The sequence below is a fragment of the Tursiops truncatus genome, assembly GCF_011762595.2.
Source record: "Tursiops truncatus isolate mTurTru1 chromosome Y unlocalized genomic scaffold, mTurTru1.mat.Y SUPER_Y_unloc_1, whole genome shotgun sequence".
In the NCBI taxonomy this organism is placed as follows: Eukaryota; Metazoa; Chordata; class Mammalia; order Artiodactyla; family Delphinidae; genus Tursiops; species Tursiops truncatus.
The window spans coordinates 247857-267213 of record NW_022983136.1 but is presented as its reverse complement, the minus strand read 5'-3'; the positions used below and the strand labels follow the sequence as shown (position 1 = coordinate 267213).

General features: G+C 38.8%; 1 protein-coding gene across 8 annotated transcripts in view; it reads right to left on the bottom strand.

Annotated features, from left to right (window-relative positions):
* Positions 1-4987, bottom strand: part of LOC117310587 (eukaryotic translation initiation factor 2 subunit 3-like) — a 44720-nt gene extending 39733 nt beyond the window's left edge. For 2 of the 8 annotated variants that reach the window (XR_012329470.1, XM_033850287.2), the window contains exons 1-4: positions 4787-4974; positions 4128-4191; positions 2752-2879; positions 2540-2661 (exon numbers count right to left, since the gene is read on the bottom strand). Coding sequence is in view for 7 of the 8 variants with exons in the window: in XM_033850287.2 (XP_033706178.1) it covers positions 2540-2661; positions 2752-2879; positions 4128-4191; positions 4787-4855 (383 nt within the window). In the remaining variant the exon portion in view is untranslated. Of the gene's footprint in view, positions 1-2539; positions 2662-2751; positions 2880-4127; positions 4192-4786 lie in introns of all 8 variants that reach the window. The other 6 variants (XM_073799766.1, XM_033850286.2, XM_073799767.1 and 3 more) reach the window with 5 other exon arrangements.
* Between the last annotated feature and the right edge of the window lie 14370 nt (positions 4988-19357).

Here is a 19357-nt window from a genome sequence, read left to right as displayed (position 1 = left end):
CCTGCACGTGTGCTCCGCAACGGGAGAGGCCACAACAGTGAGAGGCTCGTGCACCACAAAAAAAAAAAAAAGAGAGAGAATGAAAAGACAAGCAAACTGGGAGAAAATATCTGCAAAAGACATATCTGACAACAAACTAGTACCTAAAATACACAAATAACCCTTAAAACTCAAAATAAGGAACAGGTTAAAAAATGTGTTCAAGACCTGAACAGACTTAACCCCACTAAAGATATACAGACAGAAATTAAGCACATGAAAAGACACTGCACATCACGTCATCAGAGAAATACAAATTAAAAAAATAAACACATAAAAAACTGTTTGAATGGCTTAAATTCCTAATATTGACACCATCAAATGCTGCAAAATGTGGAAAAACAGCAACTCTCATTCATTAGACGGAATGCAAAATAGGACAGCCATTTTGAAAGAGTTTGGTGCTTTCTCACAAAATCAAACATCCTTTTACCATCTGCACAAACAAATACACTTCTTAGTATTTATTTACTCAAATCAGTTGAAAACCTATGTCCACATACAAAAAAAACCTGCATGCAGATTTACAGCAGCTTTATTCATAACTGTCAAAACATAAAAGCAACCAAGATGTCCTTTTGTAGGTGAATGGATACATACGCTGTGATATACCCAGGGAACAAAATATTGTTCAGTGGTATAAAGAAACGAGTTACCAGTTACAAATTGATATGGAAAATAAAGGCATACTATTAAGTAAAAGAAGCCAATCTAAAAAAGCTAAATACTGCATGTTTCCAACTATTTACTATTCTGGAAAAGGGAAAACTATGCAATTAAAAAAATCAGTAGTTGCCAGGGGTTACGAAGGAGGGAAAGATGAATACACAGGATACAGAGGATTTTTAGGGCAGCAAAACCACTCTGTATCACAGTATAACAATGAATACGTGTCAAAAACTTTTGCAAATGCACAGCATGTAAAACATCAAGAGTAAACCATATGTAGACCATGGACTCTAGATCATAATGATTTGTCAAAACAGGTGAATCAACTGTAAAAAATATACCACTCTGGTAGGGAATGCTGAAAATGAGGTAGGCTATGTTTGTACACTGAGGATGAGAAATCTTCTGTACCTTCTGCTCAATACTGATTTCAATCTAAAACTCTCTAAAAAAGTCTATTAAAAAAAAAAAGAAAATGAACTACGGACATGCTCAAAAACCTGGACAGCTCTCAAAAATATTGTAATGAGTGGAAAAGTCAGTTTCAAAAAGCAATATATTGTATTTAATGTATACGACATTTCTGAAATAAGAAAATTACAGTTAAGATAACAATTAGTATTTCCCAGGCATTAAGAATAGTGGGGGAAAATGGAGCGATCTTTGTGTAATATCTCTGTTATCCAGAAAGTACTGGTGGTTACAGGAATGGAAATGTGAAAAAATAAGGTAGATGCATATACGTACTTTATATCAACAGTTATTTCTTTGTTTTGATGTTATACTGTAGTTTGATGTAGTACTATTAACTAGTAGGGCAAAATGAGTTAAAGACATGTAGGTCCTCTATGTTATCTTTCCAACTTCCTGTTACACTATAATTATTTCAAAATTAAAAATGAAAACATGGAGCAGAGCTGCTGGAAAATGAAAGAAAGTGTTACATTTGCAATGATTAATAATTTTAGGTCTAGCCTGATCTTAATAAAAAAAAAAAATTCAGCAACATAGAAGCATATAGATTTTGAGTAATTTTAGTTTTTAAAATTTGTATGAAAAAAGTTTAAGAGATTTTTGATGTTTTCATAGAAAGCGTAAAACTGTAGTCATGTGAAGCAAAACAAATTGTTTAAACAAACAAACAATAAAACATTAAAGAAACCACATTTGTGTTATGAGAATGAAAATTGTCATTCAAAAAAGAAGTTTGCTCAAGGGTTCCTAGTGTCTTGAAAGACTAAGTGAAATTGCCAGCCTAATTCAGGGCAGTCCAACGAAGAAAAATAACTATGCTTTCAAAACTGTTACCATTTTCAAAAATTGAATATTCACGTCCTTATGATCTAAAACTTCTTTGGGTAATTCTAATACCTACATGTGTTGGTTGGTGGACGTCAGGGTTCTGAGGAATTAAGACACACAAAAACATTCCAAAAACGGATAGAGACAGACAAAAGTATTAAAAAGACATAATTAAGAAAGTCTTTGGTCTCCTCTGAAGAAAAAGAAACAAAGGAAGCCTGGAAAAAAAAAAAACCCACTAAACGTAATTATTTTATTCTGGTAATTCTTTATAGAACCCACATGTACATATTTTAGCTTAGATTTAACTAACTGGCCTCTCAATTTATTTTTCTAGCTTTAAGTGCATAACAACAAACTCTTAAAAAAGTAATTAGTGACTACTGTAAACTGTAAATTTCTTAGCTAGAAAACGTTTTGGCAAAAATCCATCTGTATCAAGCTTAGGTTTGAATCATTGTTTACATTCTCAATTAATTTGTTCCATGAGCACAAGACAAAAAAGTGTGTTTAACACAAAAATGATCACCTGACGAGTTTGAAGTTCCCTTTGGTCCCTGGAATGTCTGTAGGAAACTCATCAGGTGTACTACTTCCACAAGATCTATAACATTCTGGTCGAGGACAACTTCCATCATCAAGTTTGTAAATCTAAAAGTTTCAATGAAAAAACTGAATTTGTCACTTGCATATCTAAAAATTCAAGTAAAATGATTTGTCCTTCCACAGTATACTATGTACCTTGGCATTAGCATACCCAAGCTTGATTGTAATATTTCTTTCTAGTTCATTTTTGAATCTGACAGTGTGAACTCCAGAAATAGCTTTTACAACAGTAGATTTTCCATGGGCAACATGACCAATTGTACCTACAAAGACCAAATAAAATTAATTTACATGCATTCCATTACACCAAATATTTCAGTAAAGTTAGAAAAACAAAAGGCATAACTCATTGTAAATAGTTCAACCAACAACCACCAGTGATTTCATTTTCCACCTCCATGTATTCTTTTCAACACAAAACTTTTTCTGAAACATGACCAAAAATAACTTTCCATGTACCTGAAAACTTTATTTAAAAACCATACTTAGTGTAACATAAGCTACTCAACTTATTACTCACAAAAAGAACAGTTCACTTGAAATAAACATTCATTGAAAAACACACAAAATTTTGTATAATTAGAAACTTGCGTGTGTGTGTGTGTGTGTGTGTGTGTGTGTGTGTGTGTGTGTGTGTGTGTGTGTGTGTGTGTGTGTGTGTGTGTGTGTGTGTGTGTGTGTGTGTGTGTGTGTGTGTGTGTTGTACACGGGCCTCTCACTGTTGTGGCCTCTCCCGTTGCGGAGCACAGGCTCCGGACGCGTAGGCTCAGCGGCCATGGCTCACAGGCCTAGCCGCTCCGCGGCATGTGGGATCTTCCCGGACTGGGGCACGAACCCGTGTCCCCTGCATTGGCAGGCGGGCTCTCAACCACTGCGCCACCAGGGAAGACCGCCAGTATTTTGATTGAGGTAAACATACATGAAAATCCCATAGCGGGGGGAAAAAAAGAGAAGGAATCCATGAAAATTAGAAAACAACATCAGTTTAATTACAAGAATTAAATACATGTTAAGAATGATATAACGTTTTACAATTTTTTCATAACTGTAGATAAGACTTAATAGGTTTTAGTGCCAATACAGATGCTAAAATATCTGAGGTTTATACTCAATTAAGTTCTCTTCAAAATTACAAAAGTGTCAACTAATAATATAAATAAAAGATTATTCTAATAATAGATTAGATATCAAATAAAACTTTTCAGGCCCTGTTAAGGGCACTGTTCTTAAAATAATCCTGTACAAAAAGCATTTTCACCTCTTCTTTAACCTTCTGCTACACATGCATATACCTCTACGTGTATCTATGCCTTCCCATTCTAATGGAGAATACTGTGTTTCCCAAGAAATCGAGCAGGTGCTTGCTCATAAGGGCCGAAATCTATTCCTTATATATCCGAATCCTCCTATAATTCAGTTAACGGAAAATGAAGAAATCAAAAATCATCATGGAAAAGCAACCAAGTCAGTCCTCCAGAAAGGTAACACTCTATGCAATAATTTATGCTTACCTATATTAATTGTGGCTTGTCTGCTGATAACTTCCTGCGAGAGTGGAGTCAACCTGGCAACGTCCTGCAATGAAACATTTTAGTTTAAACTACCTAACAAAAGACAAACCAGAACTTAGATTTCACGTTCTGTATCTACAGCTTGCCACCATCTACTCAACGCTCCACTGCTTTCCAAAAAATATCTTTCTTGTTAAGGCATTCTTTATTCCAGAGTCATAATCTTGGGGCTAATAAGTCCTAAAAGGCCTTTAGACTTACAAAAGAGACTATTATTTTCACTAACTCTAGAAGATTTGGAAGGCCGGAGTCCCAAACTTTAGGAGAATTAACACCAAGGACAATGTAAACAGTTCCTTCCCATAATTAAAGATGCTAACACACTCTTTTTCCAGATCTTCAGAGGAAAATACCTTAATGGCACTTAAAACTATGACTTTCCAACCGAAACCTTCGGGGTTTCCAGGTCCCACGACCTCATTTACACCCCCATGCCCAAGTGGCAGCCCTGCTGGAGCGCTCCTGAGAAAGCCCGGGCTCGCGTCTCCTTCCTAACCCAGGCTACCGACAGCCAGGTATTGCCATGACTCAACGCCTCCCGGAGGCCAGGTCATCCCCACTCCTGAGCTCACTCCAATCCACCTACAGGGAAGCCTTACCAATGTGGCGAGATCCTGGCGAGAAAGATGTGGCTGTCCCGAAGTCACACAAGCCTCGCCCCCCGCCATCTTGCCGGGAGAAGAAGTAAGTCATCCAGTGGACTGCCTGACCGTTCGCATGCCCTCTTGTGCGGGGGCGGAGCTGCGGAGGCTGGAGGGTCGACTAGGTCGCACGCCGGAGAGAGGAGGATGATCGATGCTCCAGAGAGGTCGCTGCGTGAACTTATTTCGCCTGACTTTACACCTTACCTGCAGGAAGGCTGACGACAAAACGAGAGGCAAAGTTTAGGGATGTATTCGTAGCAAACCTTTTGGATATTTGTGCAGGCAATGCTAAGGGCAGCCCCACAAAAGGACCTTTGTTGGGTGGGTGATGCAACCCAGGCTCCTGCTGGCAAGGCAGCGGCCGTTTCAGTTTAACTTGTGGATGGCCCGAAGGGTTTCCCAGGGTCAGGGGATCTTAGTTTGCGTGTAAGAGTGGCGTAAAGGGAATGGTCTTTACCAATTTACGTAATTTAATTTTATAAGCTGAGGTCGCTTGGGATCCCAGCCAGACGTGACCCAGAGGAGACCATGTACTAACCTGCTGGCCACGCTCAAGGCTAAGCCACTTCCGTTTTGGGCGTTTTGGGGTGACGGGGCGGAGGGAAAGACGCGTTTTGCGGAAAGGTTAATGGAGGGCTCCGTTGCGTAGGTATGGCGAAAGCAAGCCGGTATCTTGGGTCTCTGAGCGCTATGGCAGGGGACGTTTTTGTGTGGTGGTGTTAGAGTGCACTCAGATGGATATGGAGTGCGCGAAGAAAGTGTTTAAAAAGCAGATGTAAGGAAATCCATTTATTTGCAGAAAATGTGGGCAGAAAATGTCACCTGCTGCCTTAGTAATGGAAGGATGCTGAGGAAATGGAAATATGAGCCTCTGCAGCCACCTGCATATATGCCATGTAAGGGAATTTAGGGTGGAGAAAAACAGGGTACTGGCCTAAGATGGTTAAGATACATATCTAGGAATGATTTCACTGGGCCCAGGTTTGCATTTTCCCATTCAGAGAAAAGCACTAAATTCCTTAACTCAAGATGTCTTTTTAAATTAGTGGTAATCGTTTCATGTTCTGACTACCTGTGCTTGTTTTTTTGCAAAACTTCCCCCTTACTTCTTCGGAACACTCTTTAAGAGCTAATTGCCCCTCTTGGGCTGTAGTCCTCAGTAAGTCCTGAGTAAGTGGGCGGAATAAATCATAATTGTCAGCATTTAGGTTGTGCTTTTTTTTTCAGTCTGATGGTTTGGTCACCAACGAAGGCACACAGAGCAAACTTCTTTCACTGAACTCTGTAAGGATCTGGGGCCTTGGAAACAGCAGAGTCCTCTTGTGTCTGTGCACCTCCATGGAGTGTCCAGGTGAACTGAGGTCATTGTCTCCTGGTTCTCAGATTTGCTGTTTTTAGCTAATGATACTAAGTTTTATCAGTGGTGTCAAACTCCCTAGAGGAGTCGGTTCCCTTGAAACTTACCTTTTAGAAGTGGTACCTGCGTTATCCTCAGTTGAAAGAAACTGGGAAGAATTTTGCTCAGTTTAGACACATAGTGGTTTATCCTCAGTTGAAAGACTGGGAGTACTTTGCTCAGTTAAAAAACACTGAGTAGAGGTTGGGCTGGGTAATTAGGTGAAAGAATGGCCTGTCATTTGCCTTTGAATTGTCTAGATTAATCAGGCTTGTTGAAATAAAAGTGAAGATATCTCATGACAGCTTTCAGCTCTGAAGAAGGGATGCCTCCTCCTGGCTTTCTCAGGCAGCTTTCAAGAGTGGTGAATGCAAGTCTTCTTACCATGCTGCTGTCCTATAAGGGAAGCCCACTCATTTTAATCAAAAACTGGCTCTGCTGGAGACACACACAGGAGCTGCCTACTCTGTGATCTGAGCACCCACAGTGGTCTTATACTACGTGAGGGAAAAACCCAGATGCATAATAGAGCTGAAAGAAATCTAGAGTAAAACATAAAGGAGTTAAGCTCACAAACAGCCCATTGGCCCACTGCATGGATCTCAGAGAGGCAGCAGTGAGTGGTGGCTTGAAGCGAGATCTTAGTTCCCTGCCCAGAAATTTTGAACCTGTGTATCCTTGAAAACCAGGAATCCTAGCCATTAGAACAGCAAGGTCCAGAGGCTAGAAGCAAATTTTCCCTGGCTCTTGCCTGCATTTGAAAGCAAGAATGTTTTAAGACAAAAATTCTAAAAACAGGTGCAAAGTTTATTATTAGAGGCATAGCACAAGAAGTGGGAGAGCACCCGGAGAAGCAGTTTGTTATTTAAGACTGAAGCAAGGCAGAGATACAGCCCCTCCTTTTCACCTCCAAGGAGCCTTTCTGGGCGTGCGCAGTGTCTCCCTTGCCCCAAGAATGGGAAATGTGTGACTTCTTGATCTATTACTTAAACAGGGTTTAGCTCCTCTGTCCCTGCCTTAACTGTTATCTTAAAGTGACCACAGGAAACAAAGTCCAGCTATTTTTCCTGTCCCTGTTATTTCCATCTCACAGTGTAAACAGGAGGCTGGTTGTAAATATCTAGCCTAGAACCCACCTGCCTCCTTCTTGAGGAAATGCAAACAGGACACTGGTTGTAAATGTCTAGCTTTGAGCCCATCTAACTCCTGCCTTAACATGATTGTCACTAGTGATTTTTGTCTTGACAAACCAGTTGAGGAACAAAGCTTTCAAAACAAAAGAAGAGGATTGACAGAATGCCACCCTCCAACTAACAGGCCGGCCAGGTTTGTACTTGCTTAATTGGGATAAAGGAAACCTTGCCCTGAAAGTGATGAAGATGGGGCACTTTTATTGCATATGCAGTTAAGTTAGAGAAAGACAGCTTGATAAAACATCTTTTCAGACTTCTATCTAAAGTTGGGTGGACCAAGGGGACCCCCTTATTGGTCCCCAACACTAAAGGGCCCCAAATAAGTCAGCTCTATTTACCCCAGTTAAAAAAGGCTGAAAAAATTACATTCTGATACCTTACCAGTAATTGCTTGAGGGAATAGGGCAATTAATCAAGTTAAAGATTGACAAAAGGGCTTGAGTCCCTTGGCTGAACCCCTCACTAGGGACCCCAACTGTTTTATAGAAAAACAGATTAAATGATCAGGGGATTTAAAAAAAGAAAAAAGTGTTGATTCCTGGACTTGTAAAACCAAGGCTTCTTGATGGGATCCTGTGGGAAACTAATGTTAAAAGTAAAGAAATTCATAGAATTGAGATCAAGGTGTATAAAATTTGTATGTTTAAATGGATTTATATAAGATGGTTACATCTCTTTTGCCTAACTATATTCTAGGGTAGAAATGTTTCATTGGGGAATGCTTCCCCTGCCTGGTATTGTAAGACAGGGCATATAAATCTGCCCCTCAGACAATATTAATTAAACATACTAAAGGAAACCAATAGGATTACTTGAGCCATACAAATAAGTAAAAACTGGGAACTTAACATTCAGGGGCTAATAAAAATAAGTGATTTTGCTCTGGGTCTAACCTATGCACTCAGAAAGAGGGCCTTTGTTGAATGTCTTGTGGAAACTTTTTTTCTCCCTAGAATCACATATATTATTTATTTATTTGTTTATTGGCGTATAGTTGCTTTACAATGTAGTTTGTGCAAACTTTTGAAGGCAAACTTTTAGTTGGAAATCTTACTGATACTTTATAAAAGCAAATTAAAGGAAAAGCAGTTGGGCAAATCAATCTTTTATTATCGTTGGGTGGCAGACCAGTGCTTTGGAGAATTAAAAGCAACTGCCTTGTCTTGCAAATCTCTGCAAATTAGAAATGTAAATACAGCCCACAGTGACCTGAGACTGAGCCTAATTAGCTCAACCTGGTAAAACTTGAAGCCAAAAGGAAAAGGCCTTTTCAAGCTCAAACCACTGGAAAGGCTCCCTCACCCAAAATCTAATTCACAGCTTCCTTAGGGCTAATCAAGTGCAAATAGAAACCTTAAAAGTCTTTTCTACAAGTAGTAAAGCCTTAGTCATCTGAACAAATGAATTTAACTTTGTTGACAGAAAAAAAAAAAAAAGTACAAAATGAAAGTGGTGAGTTAAGATTTATTGTGGGTTGGGGTGGGGGGTGGGAAATGAGGACTATAGCCTGGGAGAAGCATCTCAGATAGCTGTGAGGTACCTGCTCTGAAGAGGCAGGAGGAGAGGTCAGTATTATCTATGATTTTAGTGAAGCAGTGGGCGGGTATTTGGAGTCAAGCACACATTTTGGCAGAGCCTTGCTGCTAGTCCTGAGGAGCAGATGTCACCATTAATGATTTTAGTGCTTTTCTAGTTATGAGGAGATGCAAGCATTGGGCTCATAAAATCTCCTGAAAATATCTAACTATCTGAAGGCCTATTTGGCCAGTTTTTCCCAGAGCACAGAGTGCATCATTCCTCATCTCTACTTTCTGGGAGTGGCAAAGGTCAGAGACAGCAGTGACCAGTGACCTAATCCTTGTAGAACCATATGGAAAGCAGAAATTTTTAGTTGGCAGGGCCCCCTTATGATCACAGATTCAACTATGGTTTAGGAGGCGTTCCATGACCATTTTGTCCCAAGGGTGCTAGGAATTCTCATTCCTAAGTCCGGCAAGGATTCCACTGATAGGCCACTCGATGTGCTATTAGTGGACTAGGCCCTGTTAACAGTAGCCAGAAATCTCTGGACCACCTGTTTTATTATTTTGTTATGTTCCAGGAAAAGATCCCCTTTTATAGCTTCTTCTCGTATTTAGAGTTACACTAATACCAATACCATCAGTGATCACATACAGAACTACATATCTGGTCAACTGCTTCAAGTTGCCTGGTCATTTTATCAGAGGCTCGGTGACATATCTGGTAATGCAAGACACAACAATTTTGTAAGACAGGCAAAATATAAATAATATAGCTAAGAGCATTAATAGACGTATAGGTAAATATTTAAACCAAGAGCTTGCTATATCAAAACAACTTCTGAATAGGTTACCAAGACTAGGGTCTGATTTTTCATATGGTTCATTAAGTGTGTTATATTAGAGGATTAACTGGGTATGAAAACACAGCATTCAGTTTGAATTATGGCACAGAGGCCTCCCTGAGATGCTGTAGGGATATCAAGGCCCACGTGGTTTTGTAGCACCACTTTTCTCGCCAGAGACCTCAGAATTCAGTAGGCTAATAGCCTGATTACCATTATTTAAGACCTGGGAGTGAACTTAGGCTTTGGTCTGATCAGTTACATTCTCCAATTCTACTGAAGGCACAAAAATGACTGCTAAATAGTCATACCAGCGAAATACGGATCTCTTGACCCATTAAGCTTGCATGAATTATAAATTTGCTAGGGCCATATCTAAATTATTACATAAATGATCTTCAGTCCAAGGGAATCCTAGGGCACATCTTCCTATCCATCTTGTGGGAAGTCAAGGCCATAAATTAGTACCACAAATCTATTCAGTTCCATTATGTGCAACCCAGTGAATCTCTGGTCTTCTGACTCAGTCTGTTCCAGACTGTCACTAAGATAATGATATGTAGGCATTGTTCATAAGGCACCCAGCCTAATTTCCTAGTGCTGCTAGGCTGATTATCCTTAGTATGATTTAATTCTTCCCAACATAAAGGACCCTTTAAACTTAAATGACCATAGCCTGGTGTTAACCATATAAAGCCATCCCTTAATTGTGAGAGGTTTCCTTCTAATCAGGAGTTTCAGTTTTTGACTGAGATTCAGCTCCTTGTTCTGACTGAGCTTGAGTTATCATAATAGAAAGTTCATGTTTATGGTCAAGGTCAAATCAGGTACTATTAATTGGCCACCTAGTAATATTGGTAGTGGCCTGAAAAGAACTGTGATTTATTTATTCTGGAATAATTTCCTAAGGACCATGCAGTTAGAACCTTGGACTGGAGAAATCCACGAAGGTAACAGAGAAGTACTGGATATAGGTCATTGACCATAAACACAACTGGATTAATTCGAAACTCTGCATAAGATTGTGAAATACATTTGTTTCATAAGAAAAAAAGGTGAGCAATTATCAAAGTAATTGGTATATAGCCCTAATCTGGCATCTTGGGTTAGATATCTACTTCAAATGTCTTCTCATCCTTGTCTGGTAGTTTCTCTTCTGCTTGAGTATTGTTTTAAGGTGATTTTCAGGCCAGCAGTTCTCACTAAAGGCCAGTCCAGTGCAGGAGTCCTAAGTGGAAATATTAATCCAAGAGTCAGTTCTCTTCAATTTCCCTGTGCATGAGCTCTCATCGCAGTGACTTCTCTTTTTGTGGAGCACAGGCTCTAGGTGCGTGAGATTCAGTAGTTGTGGCACGTGGGCTCAGTAGTTATGGCTCTCTAGAGCACAGTCTTAGTAGTTGTGGTGCATGGGGTTAGTTGCTCCACAGCATGTGGGATCTTTCTGGACCAGGGCTCGAACCCATGTCCCCTGCATTGGCAGGCAGATTCTTAACCACTGCACCACCAGGGAAGCCCCCCTGTGTTGGAATTTTTATTTTACTTTTTATTAATTTTTTTAACATCTTTATTGGACTAAAATTGCTTTACAATGGTGTGTTAGTTTCTGCTTTACAACAAAGTGAATCAGCTATACATATACATATATCCCTATATCTCCTCCCTCTTGCATCTCCCTCCCACACTCCCTAACCTACCCCTCTAGGTGGTCACAAAGCACCAACCTGATCTCCCTGTGCTATGTGGCTGCTTCCCACTAGCTATCTATTTTACATTTGGTAGTGTATATATGTCTATGCCACTCACTTTGTCTCAGCTTACCCTTCCCCCTCCCCATGGCCTCAAGTTCATTCTCTATGTCTGTGTCTTTATTCCTGTCCTGCCCCCAGGTTCTTCAGAACAAATTTTTTTTCTTTCTTTTTTTTTTTTTAGATTCCATACATATGTGTTAGCATATGGTATTTGTTTTTCTGTTTCTGACTGACTTCACTCTGTATGACAGATTCTAGGTCCATCCACCTCACTACAAATAATTCAGTTTCATTTCTTTTTATGGCTGAGTAATATTCCATTGTATATATGTGCCACATCTTCTTTATCCATTCATCTGTCGATACACACTTAGGTTGCTTCTGTATCCTGGCTATTGTAAATAGAGCTGCAGTGAACATTGTGGTACATGACTCTTTTTGAATTATGGTTTTCTCAGGATATATGCCCAGTAGTGGGATTGCTGGGTCGTATGGTAGTTCTATTTTTAGTTTTTTAAGGAACCTCCATACTGTTCTCCATAGTGGCTGTATCAATTTACATTCTCACCAACAGTGCAAGAGGGTTCCCTATTCTCCACACCCTTTACAGCATTTATTGTTTGTAGATTTTTTTCTTTTTTTGGTATGCGGGCCTCTCACTCTTGTGGCCTCTACCGTTGCAGAGAACAGGCTCCAGACGCGCAGGCTCAGTGGCCATGGCTGTCGGGCCCAGCCGCTGCACGGCATGTGGGATTTTCACGGAACAGGGCACGAACCCGTGTCTCCTGCATCGGCAGGCGGACTCTAAACCACTGCGCCACCAGGGAAGCCCTGTTTGTAGATTTTTTGATGATGGCCATTCTGACTGGTGTGAGATGATATCTCATTGTAGTTTTGATTTGCATTTCTCTAATCATTAGTGATGTTGAGCATCCTTTCATGTATTTGTTGGCAACCTGTATATCTTCTTTGGAGAAATGTCTATGCAGGTCTTCTGCCCATGTTTGGATTGGGTCGTTTGTTTTTTCATACTGAGCTGCTTGTAAATTTTGGAGATGAATCCTTTGTCAGTTGCTTCATTTGCAAATATTTTCTCCCATTCTGAGGGTTGTCTTTTCGCCTTATGTTTTCCGTTGCTGTGCAAAAGCTTATAAGTTTCACTAGGTCCCATTTATTGATTGATTGATTGATTGATTGATTGATTTTTTGTGGTACAGGGGCCTCTCACTGTTGTGGACTCTCCCGTTGCAGAGCACAGGCTCCAGATGCGCAGGCTCAGCGGCCGTGGCTCACGGGCCCAGCCACTCCACAGCATGTGGGATCTTCCTGGACCAGGGCCCGAACCCTTGTCCCCTGCATCGGCAGGCAGACTCTCAACCACTGCACCACCAGGGAACCCCGGTCCCATTTATTTTTGTTTTTATTTCCACTTCTCTAGGAGGTGGGTCAAAAAGAGTTTTGCTGTGATTTATGTCATAGAGTTTTCTGCCTATGTTTTCCTCTAAGAGTTTGATAGTGTCTGGCCTTACATTTAGGTCTTTAATCCATTTTGAGTTTATTTTTGTGTATCGTGTAAGGGAATGTTGTAATTTCATTCTTTTACATGTAGCTGTCCACTTTTCCCAGCACCACTTATTGAAGAGGCTGTCTTTTCTCCATTGTATATTCTTGCCTCCTTTATCACAAATAAGGTGACCATATGTGTGTGGGTTTATCTCTGGGCTTTCTATTCTGTTCTATTGATCTATATGTCTGTTTTTGTGCCAGTAACATACTGTCTTGATGACTGTAGCTTTGTAGTGTAGTCTGAAGTCTGGTAGCCTGTTTCCTCCAGCTCTGTTTTTCTTTCTCTAGATTGCTTTGGCTATTCGGGGGTCTTTTGTGTTTGCATACAAATTGTGCAATTTTTTGTTCTAGTTCTGTGAAAAATGCCATTGGTAGTTTTCTAGGGATCACTGAATCTGTAGATTGCTTTGGGTAGTAGAGTCATTTTCACAATGTTGATTCTTCCAATCCAAAAACATGATATATCTCTCCATCTGTTTGTATCATCTTTAATTTCTTTCATCAGTGTCTTATAGTTTTCTGCATACAGGTTTTGCTTCCTTAGGTAGGTTTGTTCCTAGGTATTTTATTCTTTTTGTTGCAATGGTAAATGGGAGTGTTTCCTTAATTTCTGTTTCAGATTTTTCATCATTAGTGTATAGGAATGCAACAGATTTCTGTGCATTAATTTTGTATCCTGCTACTTTACCAAATTCATTGATTAGTTCTAGAAGTTTTCTGGTAGCATCTTTAGGATTCTCTATGTATAGTATCATTCATCTGCAAACAGTGACAGCTTTCCTTCTCTTCTGAGTTGGATTCCTTTTATTTCTTTTTCTTCTCTGATTGCTCTGGCTAAAACTTCCAAAACTATGTTAATAATATTGGTGAGAGTGGACAACCTTGTCTTGTTCCTGATATTAGAGGAAATGGTATCAGCTTTTCACCATTGAGAATGATGTTGACTGTGGGTCATATCTGTCCTTTATTATGTTGAGGAAAGTTCCCTCTATGCCTACTTTCTGGAGGGTTTTTATCATAAATTGGGGTCAATTTTGTCAAAAGCTTTTTCTGCATCTATTGAGATGATCATATGGTTTTTCTCCTTCAATTTGTTAATATGGTGTATCACATTGATTGATTTGCATATATTGAAGAATCCTTGCATTCCTGGGATAAACCCCACTTGATCATGGTGTATGATCCTTTTAATGTGCTGTTGGATTGTGTTTGGTAGTATTTTGTTGAGGATTTTTGCATCTATGTTCATCAGTGATATTGGCCTGTAGTGTTCTTTCTTTGCGACAACTTTGTCTGGTTTTGGTATCAAGGTGATGGTGGCTTCATAGAATGAGTTTGGGAAGTGTTCCCTCCTCTTCAGTTTTTCCCAGGAGTTTAAGTAATTGCTTGAGATGTAAGTTTAGATTGTTTATTTGAGATTTTTCTTGTTTATTGAGGTAGGCCTCTATTGCTATAAACATTCCTCTTGGTACTGTTTTGCTGCATCATATACATTTTTGTATGGCATATTTTATTTTTGATTTGTCTTTAGGTATTTTTTGATTTCTCCTTTGAATACTTTGTTGACCCAATAGTTATTTAGTAGCATGTTATTTATTCTCCATATATTTCCAGTTTTGTTCTTGTAGGTGACTTCTAGTTTCATACCATCGTGAGTGGAATAGAGGCTTGACATGATTTCAGTCTTTATCAACACTTTCTTACTGAGACTTGTTTTTTCCTCCTAACATGGAGTCCATCCTTGAGAAAGTTCCATGTGCACTTGAGAATAATGTGTATTCTGCTGCATTTGGACAGAATGTTTGGCATGAATTTTGAAATCCACCTGTCTAATGTTTCATTTAAGACCACTGGTTTTGTTGTTGTTGTTTTGTTGACTTTCTGTCTGCATGATCTAGAGCTACGCATTTATGTAAGTGGGGTGTTAAAGTTTCCTACTACTATTGTGTTGCTGTCAGTTTCTCCTTTTAGGTCTGTTAATAATTGCTTTATATATTTTGATGCTCCCATATCAGGTGCATATGTATTTGTAACTGTTATGTCTTTTTGTTATTGTTGTTATGTCTTCTTGGTGCATTGTCTCCTTTGTCTTTACATAGCACCCATTTTGTCTCCTGTTATTATTTTTTTGGCTTCACATCTATTTTGTCTGATATTTGGAGTGTCATCTACCTTTCCTTCACTTTGAGCCTATCTTTGCCATTAGACTAGGTGAGTCTCCTAGAGGCAGCATGTAGTTGGGTCTTGATTTTTAATCCATTCAACAATGCGTCTTTTATTAGTGACTTCAATACTCTTTGGTAGACGAGGACTTAGTACCACAGTTATATCTTTTGTTTTCTTCTTGTTCTATATCTCCATTGTTTCTTTTTCATTATGTTTCTGTCTGCCATTTTGGTTTGGTGGTTTTCTATGATGTTTTCTCTGCTTTCTTTTTTATGTTTTGTGTTTTGTTCTAGGTTTATGTCTTGTGGTTACCATGAAGTTTGTATAAAATGTCTCATAAAACCAACTATATTCCTTAAAAAAAAAAATCATGCTTCCTACATCCACTAGGATGGCTGTAATAATAATTATTTTTTAAAGGAAAAAAGCAAGTGTTGGCAACAATGTGGAGGAATTGGAACACTTGTACCTTGCTGATAGGAATGTAAAATAGTGGAACAAAATTTGGTGATTCCTCAAAGATAAGCATGGAATTGCTATATGACCCAGAACTTTTACTCCTAAGTATATACCCAAGGGAATTGAAAACAAGAGCTCAAATATATGTCTATGCATGCTCATAGCAGCACTATTTACAAATAGTCGAAAGGTGTAAACCTGAATTTCCATCTACAGGTGAATGGATAAACAAACTGTAGTGTACACTAACAATGAAATATTATTCAGCCATTAAAAGGGATTAAATACTGACACATGCTACAGTGCAGATGAACTTTGAAGACATTACGTTAAGGGAAAGAAGCCAGTCACATAAGGTCATATGTGTGTGATTCCATTTATATGAAATATCCAGAATAAATTAATCCACAGATGGAAAAAGCGGGTTCGTGGTTGCCAAGCGCTGGGAGAAGGGAGGAATGGGAGTAACTGCTTAGTGGGTACAATGTTTCCTTTTGGGATGCTAGGAATGTTTTGGAACTATTTTAGAGGGGTGGTGGTACAACATTGTGAATATACTACATGCCACTGAAATGTTCACTTTAAAATGGTTAATTGTGGGGCTGCCCTGGTGCTGCAGTGGTTGAGAGTCCGCCTGCTGATGCAGGGGACGTGGGTTCGTTCCCCAGTCCGGGAAGATCCCACATGCCGTGGAGCAGCTGGGCCTGTGAGCCATGGCCGCTGGCCTACACGTCCGGAGCCTGTGCTCCGCAATGGGAGAGGCCACAGCAGTGAGAGGCACGTGTACCACAAAAAAAAAATTAAATAAATAAATAAAATGGTTAATTTTATAATGTTATATGAATTTTACCTAAAAGTATTTTTTTAACTGCAAACTACATACAATGCTTTGCTAGGATGGTTAAACAAATTATGACACATTGAAACAGTGAAATATTATTCAAACTCATTCTACGAGGCCACCATCACCCTGATACCAAAACCAGACAAAGATGTCACAAAGAAAGAAGACTACAGGCCAATATCACTGATGAACATAGATGCAAAAGTCCTCAACAAAATACTAGCAAACAGAATCCAACAGCACATTAAAAGGATCATTCACCATGATCAAGTGGGGTTTATCCCAGGAATGCAAGGATTCTTCAATATACGCAAGTCAATCAACATGATACACCATATTAACAAATTGAAGGAGAAAAACCATATGATAATCTCAATAGATGCAGAGAAAGCTCTCGACAAAATTCAACACGCATTTATGATCAAAACCCTGGAGACAGGCTTCCCTGGTGGCGCAGTGGTTGAGAGTCCGCCTGCCGATGCAGGGGACACGGGTTCATGCCCCGGTCTGGGAAAATCCCACATGCCGCGGAGCGGCTGGGCCTGTGAGCCATGGCCGCTAAGCCTGTGCGTCCAGAGCCTGTGCTCCGCAACTGGAGAGGCCACAACAGTGAGAGGCCCGCCTACCGCAAAAAAAAAAAAAAAAAAAAAACCAAACTGAAACCATTTCCACTAAGATCAGGAACAAGACAAGGTTGCCCACTGTCACCGCTATTATTCAACATAGTTTTGGAAATTTTAGCCACAGCAATCAGAGAAGAAAAAGAAATAAAAGGAACCCAAATCCGAAAAGAAGAAATAAAGCTGTCACTGTTTGCAGATGACATGATACTATACATAGAGAATCCTAAAGATGCTACCAGAAAATTACTAGAGCTAATCAGTTAATTTGGTAAAGTAGCAGGATACAAAATTAATGCACAGAAATCTCTGGCATTACTATACACTAATGATGAAAAATCTGAAAGTGAAATTAAGAAAACACTCCCATTTACCAATGCAACGAAAAGAATAAAATATCTAGGAATAAACCTACCTAAGGAGACAAAAGACTTGTATGCAGAAAATTATAAGACACTGATGAAAGAAATTAAAGATGGTACCAACAGATGGAGAGATATACCATGTTTTTGGATTGGAAGAATCAACATTGTGAAAATGACTCTACTACCCAAAGCAATTTACAGATTCAATGCAATCCCTATCAAACTACCTCTGGTATTTTTCACAGAACTAGAACAAAAAAGTTCACAATTTGTATGGAAACACAAAAGACCCCGAATAGCCAAAGCAATCTAGAGAAAGGAAAATGTAGCTGGACGAATCAGGCTCCCAGACTTCAGACTATACTACAAAGCTACAGTCATCAAAACAGTATGTTACTGGCACAAAAACAGAAATATAGATCAATAGAACAGAATAGAAAGCCCAGAGATAAACCCATACACATATGGTCACCTTATCTTTGAATAAAGGAGGCAAGAATATACAGTGGAGAAAAGACAGCCTCTTCAATAAGTGGTGCTGGGAAAAGTGGACAGGTACATATAAAAGTATGAAATTAGAACACTCCCTAACACCATACACAAAAATAAACTCAAAATGGATTAAAGATCTAAATGTAAGATGAGACAATATCAAACTCTTAGAGGAAAACATAGGCAGAAAACTCTATGACATAAATCACAGCAAGATCCTTTTTGACCCATCTCCTAAAGAAATGGAAATAAAAACAAAAATAAACAAATGAGACCCAATTATAGTCTTAAATGGAAAACCTAAAACTGTAAAACTCCTAGAAGAAAACATAGGCTAAAATTTCCTTGACATGTCTAAGCAATGATTTTTTTGATATATCAAAATGAGAAGCAACAAAATAAAAAACAAGTAGGGTTACATCACATGAAAAAAATCTTCAGCACAGAAAAGGAAACTATATACAATATGAAAACGCAATATATGGAAAGGGAGAAAATTTTTGCAAATCCTATATCTGATAGGGATTAATATTCAAAATATTAAGAACTCTTACAACTTAATAGCAAAAAGTAGTAATGCTGTTTTAAAATGGGGAAAAAACCTGAATAGAAAATTTTCCAAAAAGATATTTAAATGGCCAAAAGGTATATGAAAAGTTGCTCATAACTAATCATTAAGGAAATACAAATCAAAACCACAATGAGATATACTTCACACTTGTTATCAAGGCTATCATCAAAAATCAAGAGATAAAATGTGCTGGCAAGGAGGTGGAGAAAAAGGAACTTTTGTGCACTGCAGTGGGAATATAAATTGGTGCAGCCATTATGGAAATATTAGGGAGGTCTCTCAAAAAATTAAAAATAGAACGGCCATATAATCCAGCAATTTCACTTCTGGGTATATACTCAAAGAAAACAAAATCTTTTGTTGAAAAGATGCCTACTCCTTTCATGTTTATTACAACATTCTTAACAATGTCCAAGACATGAAAACAATTCAGTTGTTTGGGATGAAAAATGAGTGAATAAAGATGGTGTGGTGTATACACACCACGGAATAATATTCAACCATGAAAAAGAAGGTAGTCCTGTTTTTGTCACAACATGAACTGATCATGTGGGCATTATGATAATTGAAAGAAATCACACAAGGAAAGGCAAATTCTGCATAAACTCACTTAGGTGTAGAATCATAAAAAAAAAAAAAACAGGTTCCTAAGAAAAACTCAGATTTTTGGTTACTAGAAGTTGGTGGTGGGAGAGTTGGACATAGGTAGTTAAAAGATAAAAACGTCTAGGTATGAGATAA